The sequence below is a fragment of the Cervus canadensis genome, chromosome 4 (assembly GCF_019320065.1).
Source record: "Cervus canadensis isolate Bull #8, Minnesota chromosome 4, ASM1932006v1, whole genome shotgun sequence".
NCBI classification, from domain to species: Eukaryota; Metazoa; Chordata; class Mammalia; order Artiodactyla; family Cervidae; genus Cervus; species Cervus canadensis.
Window position 1 is genome coordinate 104,472,234 of NC_057389.1, and position 27,605 is coordinate 104,499,838.

Genomic DNA, 27,605 nt, shown 5'->3' on the forward strand with positions numbered 1-27,605 from the left:
CGCAGACACCAGTTGTTTGTGACTTTTCCTGGCGGTCCAGTGGTTGAGACTCCTCCGCGTTTCCACTGCAGGGGATTTTGGGTTCAATCCCAGGTTGCAGAACTAAGATCCTACATGCCACACAGCGTGGCCAAAAAAATAAAAAATAAAATTAAAAAAAAAAAAAAGGATGCTGGGACTTCCCTGGTGGTTGGATCCCTGACTGGGGAGCTAAGATCCTGCGTGCCAAAAAGAAGACGACATCTGTCGTTGGATTAGGGCTTGTCCTACTCAAGTGTGACCTCACTTTAACTAAGGACATCTGTGGTGACCCTGTCTCCAGATAAGGTCACTTTCCCAGGTTCCCAACATTAGGATGCAGACACGTATTTGAAAGTGTTAGTCCACAGTCATATCCAACTCTATTGGACACGACCCCATGGACTGTAGCCCGCCAGGCTTCTCTGTCCATGAGATTATCCAGGCAAGAATACTAGAGTGGGTGGCCATGCCCTCCTCCAGGGGATCTTCCCGACCCAGTGAACCCGGGTCTCCTGCATTGCAGACGGGTTCTTTACAATCTGAGCCACCAAGGAAGCCTGTATATTTGGGGGTGGGGGACACAATTCAGTCCATAGCAGACCCTCCACCAAGTAGGTCCACCAACTCCCTGAGAGGTACACCAACGTGTCCCGTCCTTACACGCAAGTGCTTGGGGGCGTCTGGGTCCCAGTGAGGCCGAGGGTGCTCCAGGGGTGAGTGGGGTGTTCTGTCTTTGGGCACAGAGCTGGGGGTCTGTGTGTGTGTGCTGTGGACCCCTGGTGTCCCCGCACGAGGTGCTTCCCTGCGAGAACCATCCTGACCCCTCCATCGTGCCGGGGAGGCACGCACAGCCCCATGCTGTGGGTGAGCAGACTGAGGCTGAGAGGTTATGCCTTTGCCTGTGGTCTCTTGGCTGGAGTGTGGCAGTCCACAGGTTTGGGGGATGAGGGGATTGGCACAGACACAGGCTGTCAGCCTTATAACAACCCTCATGGAGTAAGCTGAATGGTGTCCGAACACGTATGTCCAAGTCCTAACCCCTGGAACATGTGACTGTGACCTTCGGAAAAAGGATCCTTGGAGGTGTGATTGGGTCAGAGATCTTGAGATCGTCTGGAGTTGAAGGGGTCCTGAATCCAGTGACTGGTGTCTTTTTAAGAAGGCCGTGTGAGGGTGGAGGCAGAGATGGGTGTGATGGATCCGTAAGCCAGGGAACACCAAGGATTGCCAGCAGCCATCAGTTTTTAAACTGAGGTGAAGTTCACAAAACATAAAATTCATGGGTTTTTTTTTTTGCGGCACTGCACAGCCAGTAAGATCTTAGTTCCCCAACCAGAGATGGAACCTGTGCCCCTTGCAGGGGAAGCTCTGAGTCTCAACCACTAGACTGCCAGGGAAGCCCCCAAATTCACCATTTTTAAGTGAACAAAATAGCATTTAGTAAATGCACAGTGTTGGATGGCTGTCATGTCTGTCTAGTTCTAGAACATTTTTATCATCTCAAAGGGAAACCCGGCCCCCATTAGCAGTTGCTTGTTACTCCCCACACCCCTCTTGCAGGTCCTGGTAACTTCTAATCTGTTTTCTGTCTCTGCGGATTCACTGACCCTGCCCGTTGCGTATAAGTGGAGTCTCATACTCTGCGGCCTTCTGCATCTGTCTGCTTTCACTCAGCCTGTTTGGAAGGCTCATCCTCGTCACATCCCGTGTCAGTGCTTCATGCCTTTTTATGACTGAGTGCTATTCCATGGGACGGCTGGAGCACATCTGTTCTTACCCCTTCATGGGTTTGGTTGTGTCCACCTTCTGGCAGTTGTGAGCTGTTCATGCGTGATTAGTAAGCGTGTTTGCATCTGCCCTTAAGTCTCCCTGCTTCTGTCTCCATCCTCCCCAGTGCTCCTGCCCCTTGGAGCTCCACTCAGGACGTATCCGTGGGCGAGGAGTGGAGGAGAAAGCCCCGGGAAGGGTGGGTGCGCACGTTGCTGAGGTCGCCAGGTGCAGAGCTGGGTCTGGCCCTGGCTTGCCTGACCTTTTGGGACATGTGGCAGCGCCCTCCTGACGTTTCAAGTGTCAGGAGCTCCTGGCTGTGTCGGGTTCAGGGCAGTGCTCCCAGCAGTGGGCTTGGCACCTGCCGGATGGAGGAGCTCATGGGGACCTCTGGAAGGCCAGGGCGCATGCTCATCTGCTCGGTGTCTCTTGCCTCAGGGCCCTTTGTTGGCGGCGGGGTGCAGGAGTGGGGTGGGTGTCCTAGAGAGCCATGTGCCCTGGATGATCAGAGGGGCCTGTGAGCAGGGGGCGGGGTGCCTGATGGAGCTAGATGGTTTCCTCCTGGTCTCTGTCCCCTCAGAGTCCCCCAGAAGGCAGGTCGTGAGTCAGGGCATCCAGGGTGATGGGTCCAGTGTGGCCCAGAGGGAAGCCCTGCAGACACGTGGGCACCCTGGCCGCATCATCAGGGCCCACTTGTCGCTTGGCAGAGTGAGAGCCCGAGGTGACAGAGCGGTGACAGCTGTTAGGCGAGGTGGGAATGTGTGGCGTGCTGATCTCTGCGCTGGCTGGAGCTCAGGTTCGTTTTCAACTCGCAAGAGAGAGGTAATTGGTCACCGTCTGTGCGTGGGGGAGGGGCTCAAGGCCTGCCCCCCCCCCCCACCCCCCAGCCTCCCCCGGGAGCAGGAGATGCCTGCACCTGTCCTGACTTGGGCCATCCATGGGTCCGAGTGTCGCGGGGCTGCTGAAGTAGGTACTACAGCCTGGGGGGCTTAAGCCAGCAGCTTATTCCCTCACAGCCTTGGAGGCCAGAAGTCTGAAATCAAGGTGGCAGCAGGCCCCTGGCTCCCTCTGAAGGTCTGGGGGAGGAGTTTTCTCGCTCCTTCCAGCTCCTGGCGGCCCCACCATGCCTCGTGTGTGACTGCCTCTCCCCGGCCTCCCCGCTCCCCCGAGGCCTGCTCCGGGTGTGTCTCCTCTTCGCTCGCTGCGTTGTTTTGGCCATGCCGGGTCTTAGTTGCGACAGGTGGGACCTTTAGTTGCGGCCAGTGATATCTTAGTTGTGGCACGTGGGCTCTAGTTCCCTGACCAGGGATCGAGCCCAGGCCCCCTTGCACTGGGAGCTTGGAGTCCCAGCCACAGGACCACGAGGGAAGCCCCATCCTCTTCTGTCTCTTGTAAGAACACTGGCCATTGGATTTAGGGCCCACCTGGATAATGCAGGAAGACTTCTCCATCCCCAGGTACTTAATTCCATCTATAAAGACCCTCTTCCCAAATAAGGTCAGAGTCTCAGGTTTCTGGGGTGAGGATGTGAACTGAAGTTTTTAGGGGCACAGGGGACCCACTGCCTGTGCCCGAGCTGACCTGCATCAGGGCTGAGGCGGCACCTCGCTGGGGGTGGGAAGATGCCACTTAGGTCTTGCTGTCACCATCTGTCTCCGCTGCCCTTGTCACTTAGGGGCTTCTGACCCTATTGCCCACCCAGCATCCACTCACGTCACCCCAGCATACTTGCTCCTCCCCCAGCCTTCTGAGGAGCCTGCCTGGAGCTGGAGGCGCCCCTCTGCACCCTCCAAGGACACCGGGCAGACATCTGTGAGCTGCCGTTCGTATGTGAGATTGCACTCTGACTGCTCCCCAGGCCCCTTGGCCTGGGTAGGGGGGAGCCTCCTCTTTGACTTCTGACCTCTGCAGAGCCTCCCCTTCCCAGAGTCCGTCCAGCTGGGGTGTCCCTCATGGCCTCCAGGGAGGCCCCGCCCCCAGAACCCGTCACGGTCGGGTTCATCGATCCCATTGGCCTGTTTTCAGGCTCACATCGATCTTGGGATTGTTGAGGATGAACCAGGTGTGTTGGTCCCCCCTTGAGCCCAGGTGGCCTCTGCGCCCAGATTATGTGGTTTGTCGTGGCCTTTCCTTTGACTTGGACTTCCTCCTACACTCCATGGGGATTGTTAATTTTTTAAAATAATTAATTAATAAAAATTCATTTTAATTAATGCATTTTGATTGCCTGGATCTTAGTTACAGTACGTGGGATCTTCAATCTTCATTGGGGCGTGCGAACTCTTAGTTACGGCTTGTGAGATCTAGTTCCCTGAGCAGGTATGGAACCCAGGGCCCCACATTGGGAACATGGATTCTTAACAACTGCACCAGCAGGGAGGTCCCCCATGGGCACGTCTGGCGCTGCCGGCCACCTTGTAGCCTGCACATTCCAGCTCCTGTTCCCACCTGGGAATGTCCCTGCGAAAGGGGGTGGCCCAGCCTTCTCCTGGGTCAGCCCACGCCTGCATGGACCAGCCACAGAGATGGTCCAGACATGGTGATAGAAGGAGGACTCCCCAGCATCCATACCCCCAGCCCTGGGGCACACGTGTCCCCTGCTCTCAGAGGTGAGGCCCTGCCTCAATCCTGCCACCCACACCTCCCCGCTCCCCCGGCTCGGGCTCTTACCGATGATGACAACGCAGGACCAATACCCTCGTGCGTAAATCTGCCTCCTGGGTGATCTCCCCCAGGAGACTCCCCAGAAGCGGGGTTGCAGGTGTGGGCAGCAGCACTGTCCAGGCTCCCAGCAGAGCTGCCGGCCACCTGCCTCTCCGGGTCTGGGCATCTCCTCCTCGGCTGACACGTGCTGGGCAGGTCTGCGTGCCGACCTGGCCTCACCCTCAGGCCGATGGTGACGCAGAGGAAATGAAGGCGGGAGCAGCGCCCGGGGGGCCGCGGGCTGCAGACCGTGGTTGGGGCTGGCGCTCTGAGGTGCTGCCACTGTGGGACCGTTCTCACTGTGGGGCTCACGGGGACCCAGGGCCGGGTGACCTCGGGGTCAGAGAGTGGCCCCACCCCCTCAGGTTCATCTTTAATCTTTACTTTTTTTAAAATAAACATATTTATTGTCACTTTGAAAAACATTTATTTGTTTATTTGACTGCGCTGATTCTTAGTTGCGGCATGTGGAATCTAGTTCCCTGACCAGGGCTTGAACCCCAGCCCCCTGCACTGGGAGCGTGGAGTCAGCCACTGCACCACCAGGGAGGTGCCCCCAAGTTCGTGTCTAAGCAGAAACTGTGAGTGGTACCTTATTTGGAAATAGGACCTCTGCCGCTCTCGTCCCGTTCAGAGGGAAAATGAAAAAATGAGCAGTGCTGCCCATTCTGTTACCCTGTGGCAGTGCTTCTCAGCCACCTGCCTGAACTCCGGGGTCTTTATTAATTATTAGCCCACTAGTTCATTCTCTGGGCTTCCTCGATGGCTCAGTGGTAAAGAACCCGCCTGCCAGTGCAAGAGACACAAGTTCAGTCCCTGGTTGTGGAAGATCCCCTGGAGGAGGAAATGGCAACCCACTCCAGCATTCTTACCTGGGAAGTCCCATGGACAGAGGAGCCTAGCAGGCCACAGTCGATGGGGTTGCAAAGAGCCAGACACGACTTGGTGGCTAAACAACCAAAACAACAAAGAATCGCATCAAGTCGGCGTGAGGTCATCCTGGAACAGGGTGGGCCCTGAATCCAGTGACTGGGTCCTTACAAGAAGACAGAACAGCCCCACAGGGAGAAGGCCCTGTGAAGACAGAGGCAGAGATCAGGATGGCACGTCTCCACGCCCGGGGGCACAGGTGACCGCTGAAAGCCACCTGAAGCCAGGAGAGTGGCCTGGGACGGATTCTCCCTCCTGCAGGGTCCGACCCTGCTCGCACCTTGAATTCAGACTTCTGGCTTCCAGAACGCTGAGGGAATACGTTCCTGTTTTTTAAGCCACCCCATCTGTGGTCATTTGTTAGGTCTGCCCCAGGACACTTGTATCGTGTCTCAGAGTGGGGGGGTGGGCACAGTGGGCCCTGGGGTCAGGCTTCCTGCCCCCATAGAAGCACCCCCTCCCACTGGGCCCTGCCCCCCCAGTGCGGCTGCCAGGGCCCCCTCTTTCTGGTCCTTCTGTTGTTGGTTACCAGGCAAGGAACTTTAGTAACCTTGTTCCAAACTTCATTCCCAGGCTTCTTCAGCTTAATTAGTTGCACGGAATGAATTGTGGATAAGCAAAACCAGAAGAGAACTGCAATGTCTAAGGGGTTTGGACTTTAAAATATCATAGATCTAGATCTTATCAGCTCCAGAAATTGAGTCATGTTAGTTAGACCACAGTCAGAGTAGAAATGGGCAGCTCTTCAAGCCTGATCCGCTTTCGAAATTCACTCTATTCTCCTGGTCTCACTCTTGGAAGCCCCTCTGGCCTCCAGTCTCCCTCCCTACCCAGCCCCGAGGCCTCCCCCAGACCCTCCTGCTGGGCCAGGGCCGAGTAGCCCCCATGGAGGCGGGAGAGCGTCCTGAGGTCACAGGTGCACGCGGTGCACTAGGCCGTCTGGAAGGGCCTCAGCCCAGTGTGTGCCGGGCTCGGCCGCCTGCCCTGGGGGCTGCTCAGCCAGGCACTGGGGCCATGGTGCCCAGAGGGATGGGCTCGGGGCCAGTGCTCACGTGCAGGTCCTCCTGGGCCTGTGGGGCAGTCGGCCTCCTCTCCCGCGGACTCCAGGCTGTGGAAGCAGGGAGAAACGTCGCCAGTTGTCCTGCTGGCACACTGGGCTTTGTCTCCAGGCTGCGTTTGGGCCTGTAAACCGTAGCTCCCCTGCGTCCCACCCGGGGCCCCTCCCAACTCTCCAGGACCTGTCAGGGCGTGTGTAGGGCAGGGGTGGGTGAGCAAACACGGGGCCCTCCCGCCTGCTGCACACAGACCCCCATGGACCTGACAGTGACATCCTGTGGCCCCAGATCAGCGTGTCGGTGCGGGGCTGGCGGCCACCACACTGCCCAGGCCCCCAGGCCCCTGGGGGGTGGTGCCCACACGCAGGCCAGAGGCAGGGTGCAGTCCCCACTGAGCTCTGTGCCCACCAAGAGCCCACATCCCTGCGGTCCCGTTCAGGGCAGCCTCGGACACTGGGGTGGGGTTGGCGTAGAGCTGGGGGAGGACGCCTCGAGGGCCTCCGGGGGGGCGTGTTTTAGGGAGAGGCCCCTCTGCTGCCCCCAGTGTGCCGAGGCCTCCCCCTCCAGCCTGGCAGGTGCCCTGCAGCGGGACCTGCCCCGGGCCTCCACCTGGGCACTCCCTGCCTCCTTGTGCTCTGCTGGTCTGGGCATCAGTCCTGCCCTCCTCACCACTCTGCAGTGACGGCCCGGCACAGCCGGCCTGGCCTTCTCTTCCCTCTCTGCCTGGGCTCCCACTTCTGCCCCTCATTTTCCCTCTGTCTGGACGCTTACTAGATCAGTCTGCACCATGGAGTATTGACTTGAAGGTTCCCATCATCCGGCCTTCCCCGATCATCCATTCTCAAGGTCCCTGCCTCTCCCAAGCTCAGCTCTGAGAGGCCCTGCCTCCTCTCTGGGCCCCCAGAGTTAGTTTCCTGAGGCTGCTGTAGCAAAAAACCTTAAACCGGGAGGCTTGAAACAACTGAATTCTCTCCTGGGCGTGTATCCAGAAAAGAGGAGAACTCTGATTTGGAAAGATACGCACTCCCCAGTGTTCACAGCAGCGCTGGTTACGACAGCCGAGATGTGGAAGCGACCCACGTGCCCAGTGACAGACGACTGGGTCAAGAAGATGCGGTGCAAGATACAGTGGAGCATTACTCAGCCAGAGAAAAGAATTAAATAATGCCGTTTGCAGCAACATGGAGGAGCCTAGAGATTATTATACTAAATGAAATAAACCAGAGATCATGTGACATCTGTTACATATGGAATCTAAAAAAGTGGCACAGATGAATTTATAAAGTAGAAACAGACTCACAGACATAGAAAACAAACTTGTGGTTATCGAAGGAGCAGGGAGGGAGGGATAAATTAGCGGTTTGGGATTAACAGAGACACTACTTTATATAAAATAAACAAGGACCTACTATTGAAATATAGCACAGGGAACTGTATTCAGTGTCTTGTAATAACCTACAGTGGAAAAGAATCTGAGAATGTGTGTGTGTGTGTGTGTGTTTATGTATTTGTATAACTGAATCACTTTGCTATATACCTGAAACTAACACAACATTGTAAATCAGCTGCATTTCCATAAAAGTTGTCTGCTTTGGGGAAAACATGCTTTTAGCAGTGTGTAAGAATTCAGTAATAGTGGGACTTCCCTGGCAGTCCAGGGGTTAACTCTTCATGCTCTCAGTGCAGGGGGCACAGGTTTGATCCCTGGTCGGGAAAAATCCCACATGCCACATAGTGCGGTTAAAAAAAAAAAAATCACAAGAATTAAATACTGCCAAACTGAAGTTCCCCAGCGGCTCCTCAGTAAAGAACCTGCCTCATTGCAGGAGCCATGGAGACTCGGGTTCGATCCCTGGGTCGGGAAGATCCCCTAGAGGAGGGCATGGCAACCCACTCCCGTATTCTCGCCTGGATAATCCCACGGACGGAGGAGCCTGGAGGGTTACAGTCCGTGGGGTTGGAAAGAGTCCGTCACGACCGAGGCGACTGAGTGTGCATAGCATGCATGCAAACAGAGATTCAAAACAAAACCAGGAAAAAACAAAAACCAGAAGTCTGTCTCGTCATGGTTCTGGAGACAGGAAGTCCGTAGATCAAGATGTGGGCAGGGTTGGATCCTCCTCAGAGCTCCGAGGGAAATCCATCCCAGGCCTGTCTCCCAGCTCTGGGGACTGCTGGTGACCCTTTGAGGCTCCTTGTCTGCAGCTGCATCCCCCGATCTCCGCCTCCACCTTCACCTGGCCGCCTTCCTGTCTTCCATGTTCTCTTTCTGTAAGGACACCAGTCACTGGATGTAGGGATCTCCCCAAATCCAAGATGACCTCATCTCAAGAGCCTTGACTGATCACAACCGCAAAAACTGTTCTCAGACAAGGTCCTCTCCTGAAGTTCCATCTGGGCCTTCAGCCCGAGTTGAGGGGCTTAGCGGATTCACCCCAGGCTGGTCCTGCTCCTTGGCGCTGCCTCACACGTGTTTCTGGTGAACAGGCACATGACTTTACATTTAGGCAGCTGATTCCGGAAATGCCAGCTATGGTTTTCCACCCATCATGTCTCTCTTGCCAGCAGCCCCAGGGACAGCACACGTCTCTGTTCACCTCTGCCTCACTGACTTCTGGCCTCTCCAAGCCCAGGCCCAGAGAAGACCCTTCTTTGCAGGCCACCCCATCCTGTAGCCTGGGGGCTTCTGCATCCTGGGCTCCCTGGCTTTGCCTGGGCCTGACCAGCTGAGGGTGATCCCAGAGGATGCAGGGCGTGGGGCGATTCTGGGCTTCCCAGTTCCAGATACAGCTGTCGATGGTCCCTTCCTGGGGATGAGATCTGGTCCCCTAGGAGCTCACGGAGGCTGGGCACGCAGGGCCCCAGCTGTCAGGCTGGCTGGCCCACCAGACAGACACAGGCCAGCTGCTTGCCCGTGAGAGGGGGCTGTGGGCCAGGTTGCGGCCCCCAGATTGCTGTGTGGAAGCCCTAGCATCCATTGTGACCAGAGGTGGAGGATGGGGCTCTGAGAGGTGCTTGAGGTGACACAAGGTCATAAGGGGGCATCCTGAGTCCTTCGGACGGGTGTCCTCTTAAGAGGGGGAGGGACGGAGACTTGCCCCTGAGCACACCCCGAGGAAAGGCCCCGTGAGGACGCTGGGCTACCGCGGCCTCCTGCAGACGGCACTCACTGGAAGCCGTGCCAGCAGCCTCGTCTCAGGCTCCAGCCTCCACAACTGTGAGAAATACAAGCTGCCCGTTCTGTGGGATTTGGTTCTGATGGCCCGAGCTAATACAGAAGGTTATTTTGATCCTTGTTTTTTTTTTTCGGCCTCACCACATGGCATGTGGGATCTTACTTTCCCGACGAGGAATCAAACCTGTACCCTCTGTGTTGAAAGTGCGGAGTCTTAACCGCTGGACTGCCAGGGAAGTCCCCAGAGGGTTATTTCAGAAGGAAGGGGTCAGGAAAAGCTTTTTGAGGATGTCGTGTTTGAGCTGAAACCCAAAGAACGAGAAGGAGCTCCGTGGAACGTTCCAGAAAAGGGCGAGGTGGGTGCAAGGGCCCAGAGGCAGGAGGCATGGGAGGGCCTTTTGGGCCACCAGGAAGTTGCAGTTTGCCAGGGAAAGTCTGGATTGTATCCGAGGCCCCGTCCCCTTTTCAGGTGGCCTCCGCGCGAGCCTGTCATCGCCCAGGGCCTCAGTTTCCCCACTTGTCAAGTGGAGGGGAGCCCTCTGCCTCTGAGGGCTGCTTCAGGGTCCCACCCAGAGTGGGCGCCTGGCTGGCGGGCCGGGGGAGAGGCCCCCAGGCGCCAGCTGCGCTGCACTCAGACCTCTGGGGACCCTTCCTCCTCCCCAGCCCGAACGTCTGGGCTCAACAGCCGCCACCGCCGAAGGAAACAAAACGTGCTCACAGCGGACCCTCTGATTCAGCCGGGGTTGGGGATTTGGCAGCGGCAGCCGAGTCTGATTAAAGGCATTCCGAGGCACACTCGGTGTTTGTGTATCTGGTTCTGTATTTACACTTTGGGAACGAGCGAGGAGGCAGCTGGGGAGTGTCTCCACCGGCCAGGGGCCGGGGGCTGGAGTGACTCAGCCTGGAATCCAAGCTCGGCCACATGCCTGTGACGCTTTCATTCATTCCCTGATTCATTCATTATTCCTTCCTGTGCTCAGCAGACGTGTGTGAGAAACTCCAGTGTACCAGGCACACTTCGTGGGGGGGTCAGCCTGGCCTACCTCACTGCGGAGCCCTCCCTTGGTGCGGGGGCCCATGCTGGGGTGGGGCTGGGGTAGCAACAAAGTTAACAGCAGGGGGTTCTTACTAGTCTCGGCTGCATGGTGTGGCTTGTGGGATCTTAGTTCCCCAACTAGGGATTTTTTAAAAAATATATTTATTTATTTGGCCGCATTTGTTCTTAAATCCTTGACCAGGGATTGAACCTGAGCCCCCTGCATTGGGAGCAGGGAGTCTTAGCCATTGAACTGCCAAGGAAGTCCCCCTAACTGGTGATTGAAACGGGGGCCTTAGCAGAGAAAGTGCAGAGTCCGAACCACCGGACTGTCAGGGCATTCCCAATGACAGTGAATTAAAAATGAACTAAAAACTGAAATGGAAGAGCTCAATCTGTAAAATTCCTAGAAGGAAGCGCTAAAAGCACAAGCAAAGAATTGGACCCTGTCAGCATTGAAAACTTGTGTGCATCAAAAGACTGTCAAGAAAATGAAAGGACAGAGAAAGAAAATACTTGCAAGCTATATAGCTGTGCATGTGTGCTAGGTCGACTCAGTTGTGTTCGACTCTCTGCAACCCTGTGGACTGTAGCCCACCAGGCTCTGATAAGAGGTGAGGATTCGGAATGTAAAGCTGCAGAATAGCACCGGGAGCTCAGCTTGGTGCTCTGATGACCTGGAGGGGTGGGGTGGTGGGGCTGGGAGGGAGGCTTCAGGGGATGTGGGTGTACATACGGCTGGTTAACCGAGGGCTTTCCTGGTGGCTGAGACAGTAAAGTTTGCCTGCAAAGCAAGAGACCCGAGTTCGGTCCCTGGGTCAGGAGAAGAGAAATGGCAACCCAGCCCAGTGTTCTTGCCTGGGAAATCCCAAGCAGAGGAGCCTGGCAGGCTGCAGTCCTGTGGGGTCGCAAAGAGTTGGACACGACTGAGCAACTAATGCTTACAGCTGATTCACATTGTTGTACAGGAGAAATCAACACAATATTGTAAAGCAATTATACTCCAATTAAAAAAAAAAAAAAGACCCAGAACATATACTCAACAAGGGAAAAAACATGCAACTCAGTTTTTAAAAAGGCGAAGGACTTGGCATTTCCCTAAAGATATACCAGTGGCCAGGAAGCACATGATGAGATACTCAACATCACTGGTCATCAGGGAAAGGAAAATCAGAACCAGAATAAGGTACCACCTCCCACCCATCAGGATGGCTACTGTCCAAACAGCAGAAATTAACCAGTGCTGGTGAGGACGTGGGGGAACTGGAACTCTTGTACACTGCTGGTAGGAATGTAAGATGGGGTGGTAGCTGTGGAAGACAGTCTGGTGGTCCCTCAATAAGATAAACATGGAATTATGATATGATCCAGCAGTTCTCCTTGTAGGTATGTTCCTGAGGGGTTTGAAAGCAGGGACTCAAGCAGGCACACCCACAGCACCACTAATCACAGTTGCCAGGAGGTGGGACAGCACACGTCCATCTGCAGGTGAGCGGATAAAACACAGCGTGGCCCAGCCGTGCGGTGGAGTGTTAATTCAGACACAAACAGGGGTGAAGCTCTGACACAGGCTGCAACGTGGACGAACTCTAAAAACATGCCAGAGAAAGAACCAGACACAGACAAATAGTGTGTGATCCCTTTTGTGTGTGTTAAAGTCAGTCATGTCTGACTCTGCAGCCCTTATGTACTGAAGCCCGCCAGGCTCCTCGGTCCATGGGTTTCCCGGGCAAGAATACTGGAGTGGGTTGCCATTTCCTTCTCCAGGGGATCTTCCCGACCCAGGGATCGAACCCGCATCTCTCATGTCTCTTGGGTTGGCAGGCTGGTTTTTTACCGCTAGCGCCAGCTAGAAAGCCCAATCCCCTTTGTGTGAAATGTCAAGAATAGGCAAATGCAGAGAGACAGAAAGCGAGCTGTTGGTTATGGGGCTGAGGAGCGACTGTTAATGGGCACTGGGTCTCTTTTGGGGTGATGAGAACGCTCTTGGCCTAGCTAAAGCTGATGGTCGTACAGTACTGTGAATGTACTAGACGTCACTGATGTGTGCACTTTAAAATGGTTCATTTTCTGTTGCATGACTTTGATAAAAAAGAAAGGAAAAAGTTTAAAAAGAGAAAAAAGTGGTCCCAGGCCTTCCTGATTGGGCACCTGTGCTGGCGCAGCAGTCTGCCCAAGCCCCAGGTGTTCGTTCCCGGAGCGGGCAGCAGAGGTGTGTGGAGAGACAGGTCGTCCCACGGCTGTGGCGGATGCAGCCTGAGAGGGCCCGCCTCCCCTCCTCAGACTCTGGTCTGGTGCTGGAGCAGCTGAGGCTGGGCAGCCTCTTGGGGATAGTTCCCTGGAAGGAACCTGCAGGGATACCGCCAGACAAAACTAGGGTACAGCCACCTGTGGGGAACGCTGGCTCCTGAAGGCGCAAGCAGCAGCTCCACGAGATTCAGAGTCAGATCCTTTCAGGGGCTCTCAGGGACTCCCTCCAAAGGACCCTCTGACTGCTGGAACACTCGGAGAACCTGACAAAACCCCCGGGTCCCTCCCTTCCTGGGGACAGCCTCCAGAAGTGGCCCCTTCAAGGGCCCCTCTGACGTCAGCGACCTCCTGAGGACCCCACCTTGGGGAGCCCAGTGGGTGGGGCTTCAGGCCAGGGCGTGAGAATCCCCTGGGGTCCTGCGCAGCACTCAGGTCCCCAAGGGTGGTGCCCTCTCGATGAATTTGCTCTCCACCTCTCTCTCACGAGTGGCTCTTTGCCCATGCGCCTGGGAGGCGGTCTGTTCATCCTTGGGCCTCAGTTTCCCCAGAGATAGGGTGCTCCGTCCCACATGAGCACAGGAGGCCCACGGTCCCCGCCTGGGATTCCAAGCACAGCGAGCCGTCATTCCTGCACCCGCAGCTTCTTCCGGCGTCTGGCCTCTCGGTGCCATGCTGCACCGTTGTGCCAGGACCCTCACGGGGCTGACAGTCTAGTGGGAAGAGAGAGACCTCGAGTGGTTCTGGAGAGTGAGCCGTGGAGGTGATGCCACAGGGGAGAGGTGCACCCTGTTGGGCCGGCCCAGCGGGAAGAGCCTCTCGGAGGAGGGAGTGCTAGTGCAAAGGCCCTGAGGCGGCCCCCTCGGCGGGCGGAGCGCGGTGACTCATGGGGAGCAAGGGGCCAGATAGTGCAGGCCTTCGTGGTGAGAGGGGGACACAGGTTTGCTCAGCGCTTGAGGCTTCTCCCGGAAGGACCGAGCTCAGCCTTCAGCGTGGCCACTCCCCTTAATCTCATTAGGAGGCTGGCCAGTTGCCATGGTGGTTGTGATGGGCCCGACCAGGGCTGGCTCCTTCCAGACAGCGAGGCCTGGGAGGAGCTGACAGATGGGAATTCGCTGCATCCTGTGGGGGTCTCGGAGAATTGGGACCGCCCTGGGGAGGTGACTGCGTCTGCCATGCCTTCTCAGGATCACTGGCCCTGATCGTGCCCTGGCCTTGTGGCCCCCACTCCTCCTAGCCCCTCAGATGTTGCCAGGATGTGAGGGGGGCATGCCCAGTAGGGATGTGGACACAGAAATGGGATACACGCCTCGCAGGGCAACTCTGTCCCTGTGGGGTCCCGCCAGCAAGGGGGTTGGGGGAAGCTGGAGAAGTTACCATTTCCCCACCGTTCTGTAGGGGGAGTGGGGGTGGGTGTGGGGGCTCAGTCCTGGCTCAGGCTGTGTCAGGGGCCAGTGGGGGCTTTCCTGCCCAAAAACAAGGGCCCCAGGGCTGAGGCGGGACTTGAGGTGGCCTTTTAAAAAATCTGCTTCCTTACTTGGCCGTGTTGGGCGTCTGTTGCAGCGCGTAGGACGTCTCGTGTGGGGCCTCCAGCTGTGCTGCGCAGACTCAGTAGTTGCGGCATGTGGGCTTGGTTTCTCTGAGGCACGTGGGATCTGAGTTCCCCCAACCAGGGATCGAACCCTCAGCCCCACGCTGCGTGCGTGTGTGCATGCTAAGTCCCTTCAGTTGGATCCGACTCTTTGTGACCCCATGGACTGTAGCCCGCCAGGCTCCTCTGTCCACGGGATTCTCCAGGCAAGAACACTGGCGTGGGTTGCCATGCCCTCCTCCAGGGGGTCTTCCTGACCCTGATATCGAACCTGTGTCTCTTACGTCTCTTGCATTGGCAGGCGGATTCTTTATCACTAGCGCCACCAGGGAAGTCCCCCTGAGGAAGCTCGTGCCGCGTCACCGCCTTGATAGAGCCGACATGGTTGGGTTGATGCTCTGACTCGAAGCTTCCAGACGAGATGGTGTGCTCTGATCTGTGATGTGACGTGGCCTCTGTGACACTCTGTGGTCCCAGCCACCCACTGGTCCACAAGGTTATCCAGGAGTCAGCTTCCAGGAGTGGACTCCCTGCCCTGCTCGGCCGCTTCTGAGCTGGGTGGCCCTAGGCCGTTTCTTTGCCTGCTTAGCCTCAGTTTTCCCATCTGGAAAGTGGCGTATGCTGGGAACCCCCTCAAAGGTCCCGTCTTAGATTGAGTTGTGTCCCCTCAAAAGATAGGTCCACATGCTCACCCTGTAGCCTGGGAACGTGGCCTTACTTGGCAAGAGCACTTTTGCAGATATAATTAAGGAACCCAAGATGAGACGATTCTGAAATAGGATGGGTTCCGAATCTAATGACAGCTATTACTCTTGAGAGAAAGGAGAGAGGGTGTGGGACATAGCCATAGAGGATAAGGCTGTGTGGAGACGGAGGCAGAGCTCAGAGAGAGGCAGGCATGAGCCACGGATGAGCCGAGAGAGGCCGGGGTGGATCCTCCATCCGCGGCTCTGGAAGGAATCAACCCTGCCCACACCTTGATCTTGGACTTCACCTCTGGATTTGTGAGGGAGTGAATTCCTGTTGTTTTAAGCCACCCACTTGATGGTAATTTGTTACGGTCAGCCCAGGATACTTAAGACAGAGCATGTGTGATGCCTAAGTGTGCTGATAGAGAAGCGCTCTGTGCCCCATGGTGGGGGCGGGGGCTCCGGGGTGCCGTCTGCAGCACGTGGGGCGGGGAGACGCTGAGCAGAGGGTGGCTGAGGTCAGCGCTGTGCTTCTGGCTGGCTGTCGTGGTCCCATCGGCCCCGCTCTGACCCTAGGGTGTGGCCCCATGCGGTTGGCTGGTTGGTTCACACCTGAGAGCAGGAAGGTTTGAGAGGCATGCACCGGACTGTCGTGGAAAGATCTGGGGCTGCAGAATGCTGGTGGGAGGCAAGGCCAGATGTATGACAGCTCTGCCTGGGGCCCCGGTGTGGCCACATGCAGGGTTGGCCCCAGACACATTGTGACTGGCAGACCGTGCATCTCGGGTGCCCGCCTCCGGGTGGGGGCAGGATGGGGACGGTAGACAGGGTCTCAGGTCAGGCGTGCGTTTGTTTTGTTTTAATATTGAATTTATTTATTTGGCTGCACTGGGTCTTAGTGGCGGCACACGAGGTCTTTTATCTTTATTATTTATTTATTCTTGGTTCCCCTGGGCCTTCGTTGCTGTGAGCAGCCTTTCTCCGGCTGCAGTGGATGGGCGCTGCTCTTCGTTGCGGTGCTCAGGCAGCTCGTTGCTGTGACGTCACTAGTTGCCGCGCACAGATTCAGGAGTCGTGCATGGCCTTCGTTGCTCCACGACATGTGGGATCTTCCTGGACCAGGGATGGAACCCGTGTCCCCTGCATTGGCGGGCAGATTCCCAACCACTGGACCAGACAGGGATCAAACCCGTGTCCTCTGCACTGGCAGGCAGGGACCAGACGGGGACTGAACCCGTGTCCCTTGCACTGGCAGGCAGGTTCTTATCCACTGGACACCAGGGAAGCCCACAAGGATTTTTAGTTGCGGCATGTGGGATCTAGTTCCCTGATCAGGGACCGCACCCACCCCATTGCCTTAGATGCGAAGAGTCTCAGCCACGGCAGCAGTGGGGAGTCAAGGGCCAGGCACTTTGGATCTCGCAAATGTGGTTAGACGAACCAGGAGGCATATGGGAAGAGTCTGGGTCAGTGGAGCCCTTACTGTTGCGATTTTCTTCCTTTTAACTCCGTGGAGGAAGAGGGTAGCTTTAGAGGAGGCTGGGTGGGCGATTCGGGGACTCCCTCTACCGTCTTCGCAGTTTTCCTGTGAACCTAAAACTTTCATAATAAGAGCGGAGGTAAGAGCAACAACAGTGAGAATTCCCTGGCAGTCCAGTGGTTAGAACTCGGTGCTTCGAATGCAGGGGTTAGAGAGGCCATCCCTCGTTGGGGAACTAAGATCCCACATGCCTTATAACAACAGCAGTAACAGCAAAGCCAGAGGCCAATGTGAAGGTGACTTGGGGGGCCTGCTCCCTGAGTGGCGTGTCAGGGAGGCCCCTCCAGGGTGGGTGCGGAGGGGGAGCTGTCGCAGGCAGCCCCCTGGGGTAGGGGGAGCACAAACTTGGGGTGCTTTGGGGTCGCATGTCTGGAGGGAGTGAGGAGTGGGGAGCGCAGAGGGCAGGGAGGCCCCTGTGAGGTGTGGGTGGTAGGGCACCTCCCACCCTCCGCCGCTGGAGTGGGCTCTGCTCTCACAGTGGGGGAGCCTGGTCTTGGACCCCAGGCGGTCTGACCCTCGGGCCAGAAGCCAGGGGGCACCTGAGAGGCACAGCTCCTCCGTGCCAACAGGTCTTGTCCGGGCGTCACCACCCTGCCATGCTGCCTTCTGCCAAAACCCACGAGAATGGGGCGAGGGGAAGGGCAGGCCCAAGCCTCCTCAGGACATCAGGGGTTGTGTCAGTGTCCTGAAAGGTTCTTGCATGGCCGGCCTCCAAGTGGAGCTGTCGCCTGGGTCGTGAAAGTCTGCTCCCGAGCGTGGGAACCGTGGTGTTCATTCATTCATTCGGTTATTCACTCGTGAGCTCTTGCGCTCCTTTGTTCCACTAGCAGGTGCTGCTGAGTGTTAGACCCTGGCTTGGATGCTGGGTGTATGGTGAGGTTGGGGGTGGGCTGGGCAGTGCCTCCCAGAGCCTCTGGGCAGAGGGATGCGGGAGGGACTGGGTTTGATGGGGAGAGGCCTGAGGTCTGTGTCCAGCATTGGTCAGACGCTGCCCCGTGGCATCACTCTCTTGTTCTCCTTGGGCACCCTTGGAGGCATCAGGTCCATGGGTGGAGCCCAGGCTGGCACCTCCTCACCCCAGGGTCTGCTTACTCCTGGGGTTTCCTGGCCATGCATGGGACAGCAGTCAGCCCCTGCGAAAGTTAAGGGGCCCTTAAGACCACCTTCACGTCTGACGCCAGCTGCAGAAATTGAGGGTTCCCAATACTATACTAGGACTTCCCTGGTAGCCCAGATGGTAAAGAACCTGCCTGCAATTTAGGAGACCTGGGTTCCATCCCTGGGTCAGGAGGATCTCCTGGAGAAGGAAATGGCAACCCAGTCCAGTATTCTTGCCTGGAGAATCCCATGGACAGAAGAGTCTGGCAGCCTGCAGTCCATGGAGTCACAGAGTCAGACACGACTGAGCGACTGGAAAAAAAAAAAAACTACACTCAGCTCAGCGGTTCACTGGAAGGACTCAGAAGTCACTGCAGACCTTCATACTCACGGTCATGGTCTATTTCTTAGAAGTTCTGTTCATTTGTTTTTATTTACGGCTGCACCGGGTCTGTTGCTGTGCGCGGGGGCTTTCTCGAGGTGTGGCGAGCAGGGTCCCTTTCTAGTTGCGGTGCCTGGGCTTTCTGTTGGGGTGGCTTCTCTTCTCGCAGATCATGAGCTCTGGAGCGCAGCGCACAGCCGTAGTTGCCCCGTGCCATGCGGGACCTTCCCGGGCCAGGGATCCAACCCGTGTCTTCTGCGTTGGCAGCTGGATTCTTTAGCTACTGGACCGTCAGCGGTGCCCTCGGTCATGCTCTGTTACAGGGAAAGGACACAGGTCCCAGTTGGAATGGGGCAGTGGCCAGGAGACTTCCAGAGAGAGCTGGAGGACTGCCTTCCCCGTGGAGTCACGTGGACAGTGCTTGCTTCTCCCAGCACCAATGTGTGGTGACACGCCTGGGGGCTGGCAGCCATGGGTCTCCCCAAGCCTTGGTGTCCAGGGTTTTTCCTGGGGTTCACCATATAGACGCAGCCCCAGCAGAGGAAGAGCTGCGAACCTCAGTGGCCGGAGCCCCGCACCCTGGCCCACACTGTTAGCAGAGATACCCAGTGTGGTCTGGGGCCCCAGGCAAACAAATACACTTTTCTGTGGCAGGACTTTCACTTCCCAGGAGCTGGGAGCAAAGGTCAAACAGCCCTGGGCCAGGTTAACTCTTTAAAGTGAAAGTGATAGTCGCTCAGTCTTGTCCAACTCTTTGTGACCCTGTGGACTGTAGCCCACTAGGCTCCTCTGTCCGTGGGATTCTCCAGGCAAGGATACTGGAGTGGGTAGCCATTCCCTTCTCCAGGGGCTCTTCCTGACTCAGGTCCAACCCAGGGATCAAACCCGGGTCTCCTGCACTGCAGGCATCCTTTACCAACTGAGCCACCTGGGACGGCCTGTCTGTGCGGCTCCACGTACAACCGAGGATGAGCGCGGGGCTTCCCCAGAGGAGGAGAGGGGCCCCACGCTGGGTCCACTCCAGAGGCTGTACCACCAAGCCTGACATTCCCGTGACAAAGTGGATGGGGTTTGGGGGCCCCTGTGGGAAGGAGAGGCTCCGGCCGAGATGGCTGGGAGGGCCAGCGTTATCGCAGACACACAGCCGTGAGCAGCGCGTTCCCCTTCTCGGCTCCCTCGGCCCGGAAGGTGTGATGCGAGCACTTCCTGTATTGCACGCCTGGTGTTCACACGTGCACACACACTCAGTCTGGACAGCCCACTCTTTGGGAGCGGAAACTGAGGCCCAGAAGGGGGCTGCAGCCTCCAGGGCCGGGTGGTCCTCAAGAGGTGGGGATCATGTGGGTTCCCGCCCTGTGGCTCAGACCCAAGAAGGGCCTGGGGGGCGGGTCTCGGGTCCAAGGACACCCGAGCCCACCCTGCTTGGCCTCGCCTGACCCCTCCGGACCAGGGGCTGGCCTGTTTCATCCTGCGTGACCCGGGGCCCTGGGGAGGAGGGACCCAGGGTGTTCATGGCGAACATCTCCAGCGTTTGGAGTCAGGGTCTGGGTCCAGCAGAGGCCTGAGAGCCACCCTTGGCGGAATGGAGCAGGGTCAGGCTCCCTCTCAGCCCCTCCGCCCTTCACAGGAAACAGCTGTTTACCTGGGTGAGGTGCTCGGCTGGGCCAGCAGCCAGTTCCTGAGCTTCGCTTCCCCCTCCGGTGTCCAAGGCCCCCCAGGAAGCCGGGGCTGGCGTGGGAGAGTGGGGCGGCGTGGGCGGCCAGGGAGCGGCGCGCTGCCAGGAGCTGTTTGCGAGGGAACGTGAGCTGCTCTTGTTGTGTACACAGTGTCGACCCTAGCAACCGTCCCAGCCGGCCGCGGTGGACGCCCACCCCTCCCCTGGTGCCCGGCAGCCGCCCCTGTCACGGTACTGCATCCCAGGGCAGATTGATGGGCCTCGGGGACCTGCCCGGAGGCCACCGGTGGTGTCAACCGGGTCAGGAGCATCTGCTATTCCTGGCGAAGTGGAATCGAGGCTCTGGCGAGGGAAGGCCAGGTCCCAGCCCTGCTCGGAGGCAGCTGTGACCAGTCAGGGAGCCCCAGGCTCTCGATTCTGAGTCCTGGCCCAGGGGGACAAATCCACGTGTGAGTGAATGGTGGAGGACCGTGTAGGGATGTGGCCAGCCCGCAGGAAGGCTCTCCAGTGGGTGAGACTGGCGGGACAGGCAGAGGGGGCCTGGGGGCTTGGGCCGGACTCCTTAGAACTCAGGCAGGATCTGGCAGGCCGGCTCATGCTGTACTTTGAAAAGGCAGCGCTGCACTTCAGAGCCGGCCCCTCTGATTCAGACCAGTGGAAAGACAATTTCTGCCGTGTCCGGGCGTAAATTCACAGCCTCTGGCCCGCACCCCAGGAACACAGCCTTTGGCGTGATAAGAAATGGCTCCCCCGGGTGGGTGAGGGGCCTCCTGCACAGGCTTCCAGGCTCCAGGTCCACTTGATACTCTTGCTTATTCACCAGTCGTTCGAAGCAGCCAGTGAGGCTCCCTCCAGTTCACGGAGGCAGCACCCTCCCGGATGGGGAGGCGAGTTTCCCTGCCTGGGGTGGGCCATCTGAGGCATCTTGGGTCTCTGATTCTGCTGGTTCCTGGCTCCTTTGAAAATCTGAGTCATGGGAGCCCCACATCCTCTGTGCCTGGTGTCACGCGTAGGGTCCTTGGGAAGGGCGCTCCTCAGGAGGTGTCTTCCCCTTCCTCCCACTATAGCTGTCAGCTTCTCTGTTGCAGCTCCAGCTCCAGAAGTCCCAGTACCTGCAGCTGGGCCCGAGCCGTGGCCAGTACTACGGCGGGTCCCTGCCCAACGTGAACCAGATTGGGAGCGGCACCGTGGATCTGCCCTTCCAGGTGAGCCCCCATGCCTCCCCCACGCCACCTCCCCTCCCACCTGGAGTGTGTTGCAGGCCGGGCCCCACCCTGTCCCCAGAGCGAGAGTGCCTGTATGCCAGCCTGTGAACGTCGGGGATCACCAGGCAATTGCTGCCACATGTCCCTCTGCCACACCCCCCCCCCGCCCACTCCTTCCCCTGGGATGGCCTGGCCAGGCCTCGCCCGGATCCCCCCTGCCCGTCCCTTGTCAGCAGACCCCGCAGCAAGGCCAAGGTCTGGCGGTGAGCATTTCGGCAGCCGCTACACCTGTTGGCCGGCTGTGCGGCGGCGGGAACCGCTCAGGGCCTCTGGGGCTTGGCTCCGTCCCGCTTCACTAATCCGCACGCCCAGCAATTCTCAGAAGGAGGCCCCGCGGCCTGACCCCACTTGTCTGCAAACGTTTCTTGGCAGAGGCGCACACAGCGCGGCTCCTGCAGGCTGCGTAGCTGCCGCGCACATCCTTATCATAAATAAGAAGAGATAAGGCCCACCGCCCGCCTCTCCCCCCGGGCCCCGTCCCTCGACCCTGGTCTGCAGTGGAAGTGGGGGCATGGTGGGCCCAGGAGCCGGCCGAGAGCTGCCTGCCCCCCACGCCCCCCAGCATGGTGTCTGGGCTTTGTAGCGACAGGGCCACTGAGCAGCCGCACACCTGTCCCGCGTCTGGGACAGAGCCCCAGAAACAGCCACGTCCGTGTGTGCGCGCCGACAGGCCAGGTGGAGCTGGGTTGGCCCCGCAGGGAGCTCAGTCCTGTTCGTTCCCCAGCTGTGCTCCTCCCATGCCGCTGCGGGGATGTGGCGGGACCCTGGATCCCATGGGCTGGCTCAGCTCTGAGTCTCCAGGGCCGCCTCCAATGGCCTCCACGTCAGAGCACAGGCACCAGGCCGTCTTGCTCCTCTGGGTCAGGGCCCCTCCTTGTTGGGTTTTCTCCCCTCCTCCCTGCTCGCCCCTTCCTTCCTCAAGGAGTGTGTCTCTCTGGGCACCCCCAAGCTCGGCCCGGTCTGGGGCTACCGTAGGGCCCCCAAGGGCCAAGGGGGGCCTCTTGGGTTTCCCACTGGGGGACCAGGCGAGGCAGGAGTGTCTCAAAGTCTCGGTTCTTTGCATTTTCAGCCCAGCGGATTTCTGGGGGAGGCTCTGGCAGCGGCTCCTGTCTCTCTGGTAAATGAGCCCCTGGGCTGAGGTCTCGGCATCCCCGGCACGTGCGCGGGCGCTAGGTACTCCTGTGCGGCCGCCCTTGTGGCCCCGTGGGAGGTGTCCCCTCTGCCAGTGGAAGCAGATCCGCCCAGCACCCCCTGGTCTGGGGAGGTGCGTGTGGGCACGTCCAGAGACCCCTGCCCTGGGGATCCGAGCATGCACACCGACGCTGCATGGGTTCGTTCCTGTGACACACGCACACACGTGTGCGCAGGTCCTGGACTTGGCCTGGCGAGCAGGGCTGTGGCTGGTCTGAGCTGCTCTCTGCCTCTGGCTCTGCTTCAGCTGCCTCAGTTTCCCCTCTGGGCTTCCAGACATCTCTGGGAGGAGATGAACGGCCTGTGCCCTCTGGTACCCATGCCTGGATGGTGAGGTCGCTGCCGTCTCCCGGGCCTGCAACCTTTTGGAGGCAGAAACACATAAAGACCCAAGCTGGCAGGGTCCTTGCTTCCTCGCTGGGTCCAAGAAAGACGGGTCCCCGGGCACCAGGGAGAGCAGTCAGCCCCGAGCGCTAGCTGAGGTGTTCGAACAGGTGGGGCAGAGTGATGAGGCCGCCAGGAGCAGGCTTCCCGAGGAAATTGCTTTTCGCCTGGCTGCGCAGAGAAGAGAGACGGGCCCAGGGGCCAGATGGCTGGGTAGGGGACCGGTAGCTGCATCCAGAGCTAGGCTAAGGCTGCCAGTCTTGCCCCCATCAGATGGTGTGGGGGCCCCGTGGCGCCAGGGCAGGCGGAGAGCAGGCTCCTGGGGACCTCCGGGGCGGGAGCAGGGCCTGACCGGGGGCCTCATGCCAGCCCCAGGTTCTGGAAGGGAGCCCTGTCCGGCCAAGCTGTGGGCCAGGGCTCCGGAAAGCACGCCTGCACTTGGCTCCCAGTGGAGCTGGGACAAGGCCGTGGGGGAGGGTGCGCGGGGGTCGAGTCTCAATCAAGACCAGCCCCAGGCTTGCCGAGGAGCCTCCGGGGAGCCAGTACTTGGCCAGGTGGGCCCCTGACGTCCTGGGCTGGAAGCCCTGGGGCTGTCTCTTGGCAGGCCCCTCCAGGGATGACGTAGGTGGGGAGAGGAGGTCGGCCAGGCCCGGAGAGAGAGGGCGGAGGCCCGCCTGCACCTGGCGAGGCTGGAGGGGGGCCCTCGGCACCCTGGCACCCCAGCCGGCACCAGGCCCCGAGCTTGCGCCGCTCTGCCTGGCCCGCGCATGCCGGCTGCACTGCACGCCTGGGACCCCCGGCTCGCCGCCCCCCCCCACAGTGCTCGGAGGCTAGGGGCAGGGGCCCCAGAGGAAAGGAGGCCCATCTGGAATAGCCGAGGGTGTCTCCAGAGCCGGGCAAGGGGGCGCTGTCAGGGGGACCTTGAGGTCAGATTCTGGGGGTCAGATCTCGGATCGCAGCGGATAACCGTGGTGTGGGCTCCTCTCTCTCTTGTTCCGCCTCTTCCTCTCCTCCCTCCCCGCGTTGGTCCCGTCCCCACCCCCAGACACCCTTCCAGTCCTCGGGCCTGGACACCAGCCGAACTACCCGGCACCATGGGCTAGTGGACAGAGTGTACCGGGAGCGTGGCCGGCTGGGCTCCCCGCATCGCCGGCCCCTGTCAGTGGACAAACACGGAAGGCAGATATCCTTTTCCCAGAGGATGTGGGCAGCGGGGGTGGGGTTGGGGGTTTGGGCGGGGACCACTTCATCCAGCTGACAGAGCGACCTGCTGCCCACACCGTGATAGAATCAGGGCTGCTTCAGTCTTCAGGGCTACTGGGCAGCACCAGGAGGTGGGGATACAATCACATGGCAACCCCAGAAGACTTCCTGGAGGAGGCAGTGCAAGCCGAGGAGCCTTTAGCCGGGCGGGGGGTTAGGGGAGCACAGGGAACAGTGATACAGAAGAGTCCCCTGGAGCACACAGCCTGAGATGAGTGGGGAGTGTGCACTCAGATGCCTGCCTGGGCAGGGGGGCCCAGGAAAGCCGTGAGCCGGGCATCCACACGTCAGGGCCATGGTGGTGAACCCTCCGGGGGCCACATGGAGGGCAGCCCAGCCAAGGCATGGGGCCCGAGGGGGATCTGAGCCTGAGCCAGACCCAGACAGATCAGAGGGAGGCTATCGGAAGACGCAGAATTTGCCTTTGCACCTTGGCCAAGCAGAGAAGACTGTCAGGAATCCCCCCATCCAACCCCCCACCGACTTGGCTGCCCCTTGGTGCTTCGCCAGCCAGCCTCCCCCACCCCCAGCATCTGAGTGGCTGCTCCTGGGAAGCCCAGCTCTCGAGTACAGAGAAGGCTGTTCTTTCCTGCCTCTTGTTTCCACGGGCTGGGGGAGCCTGAGCAGCTGGGCCCCAGACCGAGCTCTCGGGGCCCCGGGAGCCACCCCGTCAGCCCAGAATTAAGAGTCAAGGCCGGGGTCAGCTGAACTAGACTCCCTGCAGCCCCCCCGCCCCCACGGGCCCCCGTTTCACGGCTGAGGCCTCTCTTGGAAGGGGTGCAGCCCGCACGTGCGCTTGCAGGGGGTGAGTGCTGAGTGCTAGGTGGACGGGGCTGCACCCTGGGGGCTGCTCGCAGCCAGGCAGGAAAGGCCCCCCGCCCCGAGGCCCCAGCTGTTCGCAGCCTCCCAGCAGCCTGGCTCCGCGGGCTGGCCCATGCGGGGTTCCTGGGGCTCAGGGAGGGCCTGAGCCAGCCACACCACCCCCTTAACTCACACGCACGTGGACAGCTGCCCATACGGCACCGTGTACCTCTCGCCACCTGCGGACACCAGCTGGAGAAGGTCAGTGACCCAGAACCAACCCCCAGCCCTCTCACTGGAAACAAAGCCGTACTTCCATCGTGGTCGTGCTTGGAAAACCAGGATGTAGTCCCTTAAAAATGGCAAAACTTAGAAGCATCCAGAAGTTTCTAGAAATCAGCTCTATCCCTGTAACAATGAGGTCACAGTTTTGGGGTCTTCCAGGGATTTTTTTTTTTTTTTCCTTTCTCTGATTTATGACTGTTTTTTTTCTTTTCTTTTTAACCAAAGTTGGGATTGTATGGAATATTCTGTGTCGTCACTTGCTTTATTTCATTTAATGTGCTATTATGATTGTTTCCCACATTCCCAAAAAGCCATAGAAAACGTGACTGGGAAAGTATTATATATTACTAGAAAATTAGGGAGATGTAGAAATACATGTAGAAGATTAAAAAAAAAACCATAATGTCATCATCTGCTGTGGCTGCTGCTAAGTCGCCTCAGTCGTGTCCGACTCTGTGTGACCCCATAGACGGCAGCCCACCAGGCTCCCCCGTCCCTGGGATTCTCCAGGCAAGAACAATGGAGTGGGTTGCCATTTCCTTCTCCAATGCCCGAAAGTGGAAAGTGAAAGTGAAGTCACTCAGTCGTGTCCGACTCTTCGGCGACCCCATGGACTGCAGCCTATCAGGCTCCTCCATCCATGGGATTTTCCAGGCAAGGGTACTGGAGTGGGGTGCCATTGCCTTCTCCAAATGTCATCATCTAGGAAGATATAAAATAGCAGCAACAATATAGCTAAACAAATAGCTGCAGTAACACAGCTGATAGCTTCACGCCAGTGTTAATGTACTTGCTGCTTCCCAGGTGGCGCTAGTGATAACCTGCCTGCCGGTGCTGGGGACGCACGAGACGCAGGTTGGATCCCTGGATCAGGAAGATCCCCCGGAGGAGGGCATGGCAACCCGCTCCACTGTTCTTGCTTGGAGAATCCCCACGGACAGGGGAGCCTGGCGGATACAGTCCATGGGGTCGCACAGAGTCAGACAGGACTGAAGCTACTTAGCACATACGCTTGTCCACACACGTGAATATACTTTAATGACACAGGCGTGTACACTTAAAAGTGGTTAAAAAGGCAAACTTTATTTTAGCACACATACACAGAAAAATATGTGTAGGTGATTTCAGTAAACAGAGATCAAAAGTAAGCAAGCTGTTAAAAAAACCCACAAAATATATATAATTGAGTAACACAGTTTAATGCCCACCAAGCACGTATTCATAGCCCAGGTCCTATTTCAACCGTCACACACATTAACACATTATTGACCAGGGGATTTTTGCAGAAACGAATGCCTGTGGCATTGATAACATCTCCAGTCAATAATGTGTCAACTCATGTAAGACCCATAGAACTATAGAGTTGGGGCTGTTATTCTCCCCATTTTTAGGCATAAGAGCACAGAGGGGTGGGAACACTTGCTCAGGGACACACAGCTGGTGGAGGGGGGCCAGGATCTCCCAGCCCCTCATTGCTCATCCAGCCCCAGGCTCAGAGACAGCCCGGCCCTTTGTCATCTAATCTTGTCCCTGAACTAGGTTTCCTCCACATCACTCTCAGCATCCGGGACGTTCCTGTCCAGGCGCACGTGGCTCTTACTCTCCTCCCCACGCTGGCTGTGCAGCTGGTCCTGCCCTTGGTGGGTCTGCCCAGCTTCCCAAGGCTGCCTCTGGTTTCTTAGGCGGCCTCCCTCCAGGCATCTGCAGCTCGGGGCATATTGTGTCATTGGGGCAGAGACTGGAGCCTCTCCTGGGTGCTGGGCAGCATTGGGTTGGTTGGAGCAAGACCTTCCTTGGCTTATTTGTCACTGGTGGGGGCCTCCATGAGGCCGCAGTAGGACTGGCCGGCCCGCTGTCTTCAGGGCTTCAGCTGGAAGGCACCACCCTTTGCCTGAAGCTGAGACGCCCATCCAAGGGGCAGGGACGGGCAGGGGCTTTGCAGGCGAAAACCATGGTCACTGTTGTGGTTCTTTAGGGTTTTACTCAGGTCGCAGCTCACAAAAATGTCCCATAACTGTCACCCTCTTCTGTCATGTGGGTCCCAGATGTAGTGGAGTCAAGATATCCCTTTGTCCCCTTTGGGGCTGAGGCTCACTGTTTCTCTCCTCTTCCCAGGACCAATTCTGACTCCGCCCTGCACCAGAGCACAATGACGCCCACCCAGCCAGAGCCCTTTACGGGTGGGTCCCAGGATGCGCACCAGAAAAGAGGTATTGGCAGAGCCCACGGGCACCTTTCCTAGGGTCAGGCAAGTCCAGTAGGTGGCCACTGTGCCCTCAGGGGCCACAGACCTGAGAAGGAAGACTCAGCAAGTGCTGTATAACATGAGGAGTTCAGAGAAACTTTCAGAGATGGCACTGCTTGAGCTGGATTTTGAGGGATGTGTAGGGGTTTTCTGGGCAGAGAAAACAGTCCCTGTGAACTCACATTGGCTTCTGTTGATGGACTCAGGGTAAGACCTCACAGTCTAAGGGGCCTTGCAGATGCTTTCAAATGTTGGGAGCAGC

The 27,605-nt window shown here is 58.2% G+C and overlaps 1 protein-coding gene across 6 annotated transcripts in view; it reads left to right on the top strand.

The window, feature by feature from the left end:
* Positions 1–27,605, top strand: part of CRTC1 (CREB regulated transcription coactivator 1) — an 86,115-nt gene that overhangs the window by 31,049 nt on the left and 27,461 nt on the right. For 4 of the 6 annotated variants that reach the window (XM_043467412.1, XM_043467409.1, XM_043467415.1 and 1 more), the window contains exons 2-6: positions 20,998–21,114; positions 22,244–22,291; positions 23,795–23,932; positions 25,013–25,074; positions 27,214–27,308. In XM_043467412.1, the coding sequence (XP_043323347.1) occupies positions 20,998–21,114; positions 22,244–22,291; positions 23,795–23,932; positions 25,013–25,074; positions 27,214–27,308 (460 nt within the window). The remainder of the gene's footprint in view (positions 1–20,997; positions 21,115–22,243; positions 22,292–23,794; positions 23,933–25,012; positions 25,075–27,213; positions 27,309–27,605) is intronic. The other 2 variants (XM_043467410.1, XM_043467414.1) reach the window with 1 other exon arrangement.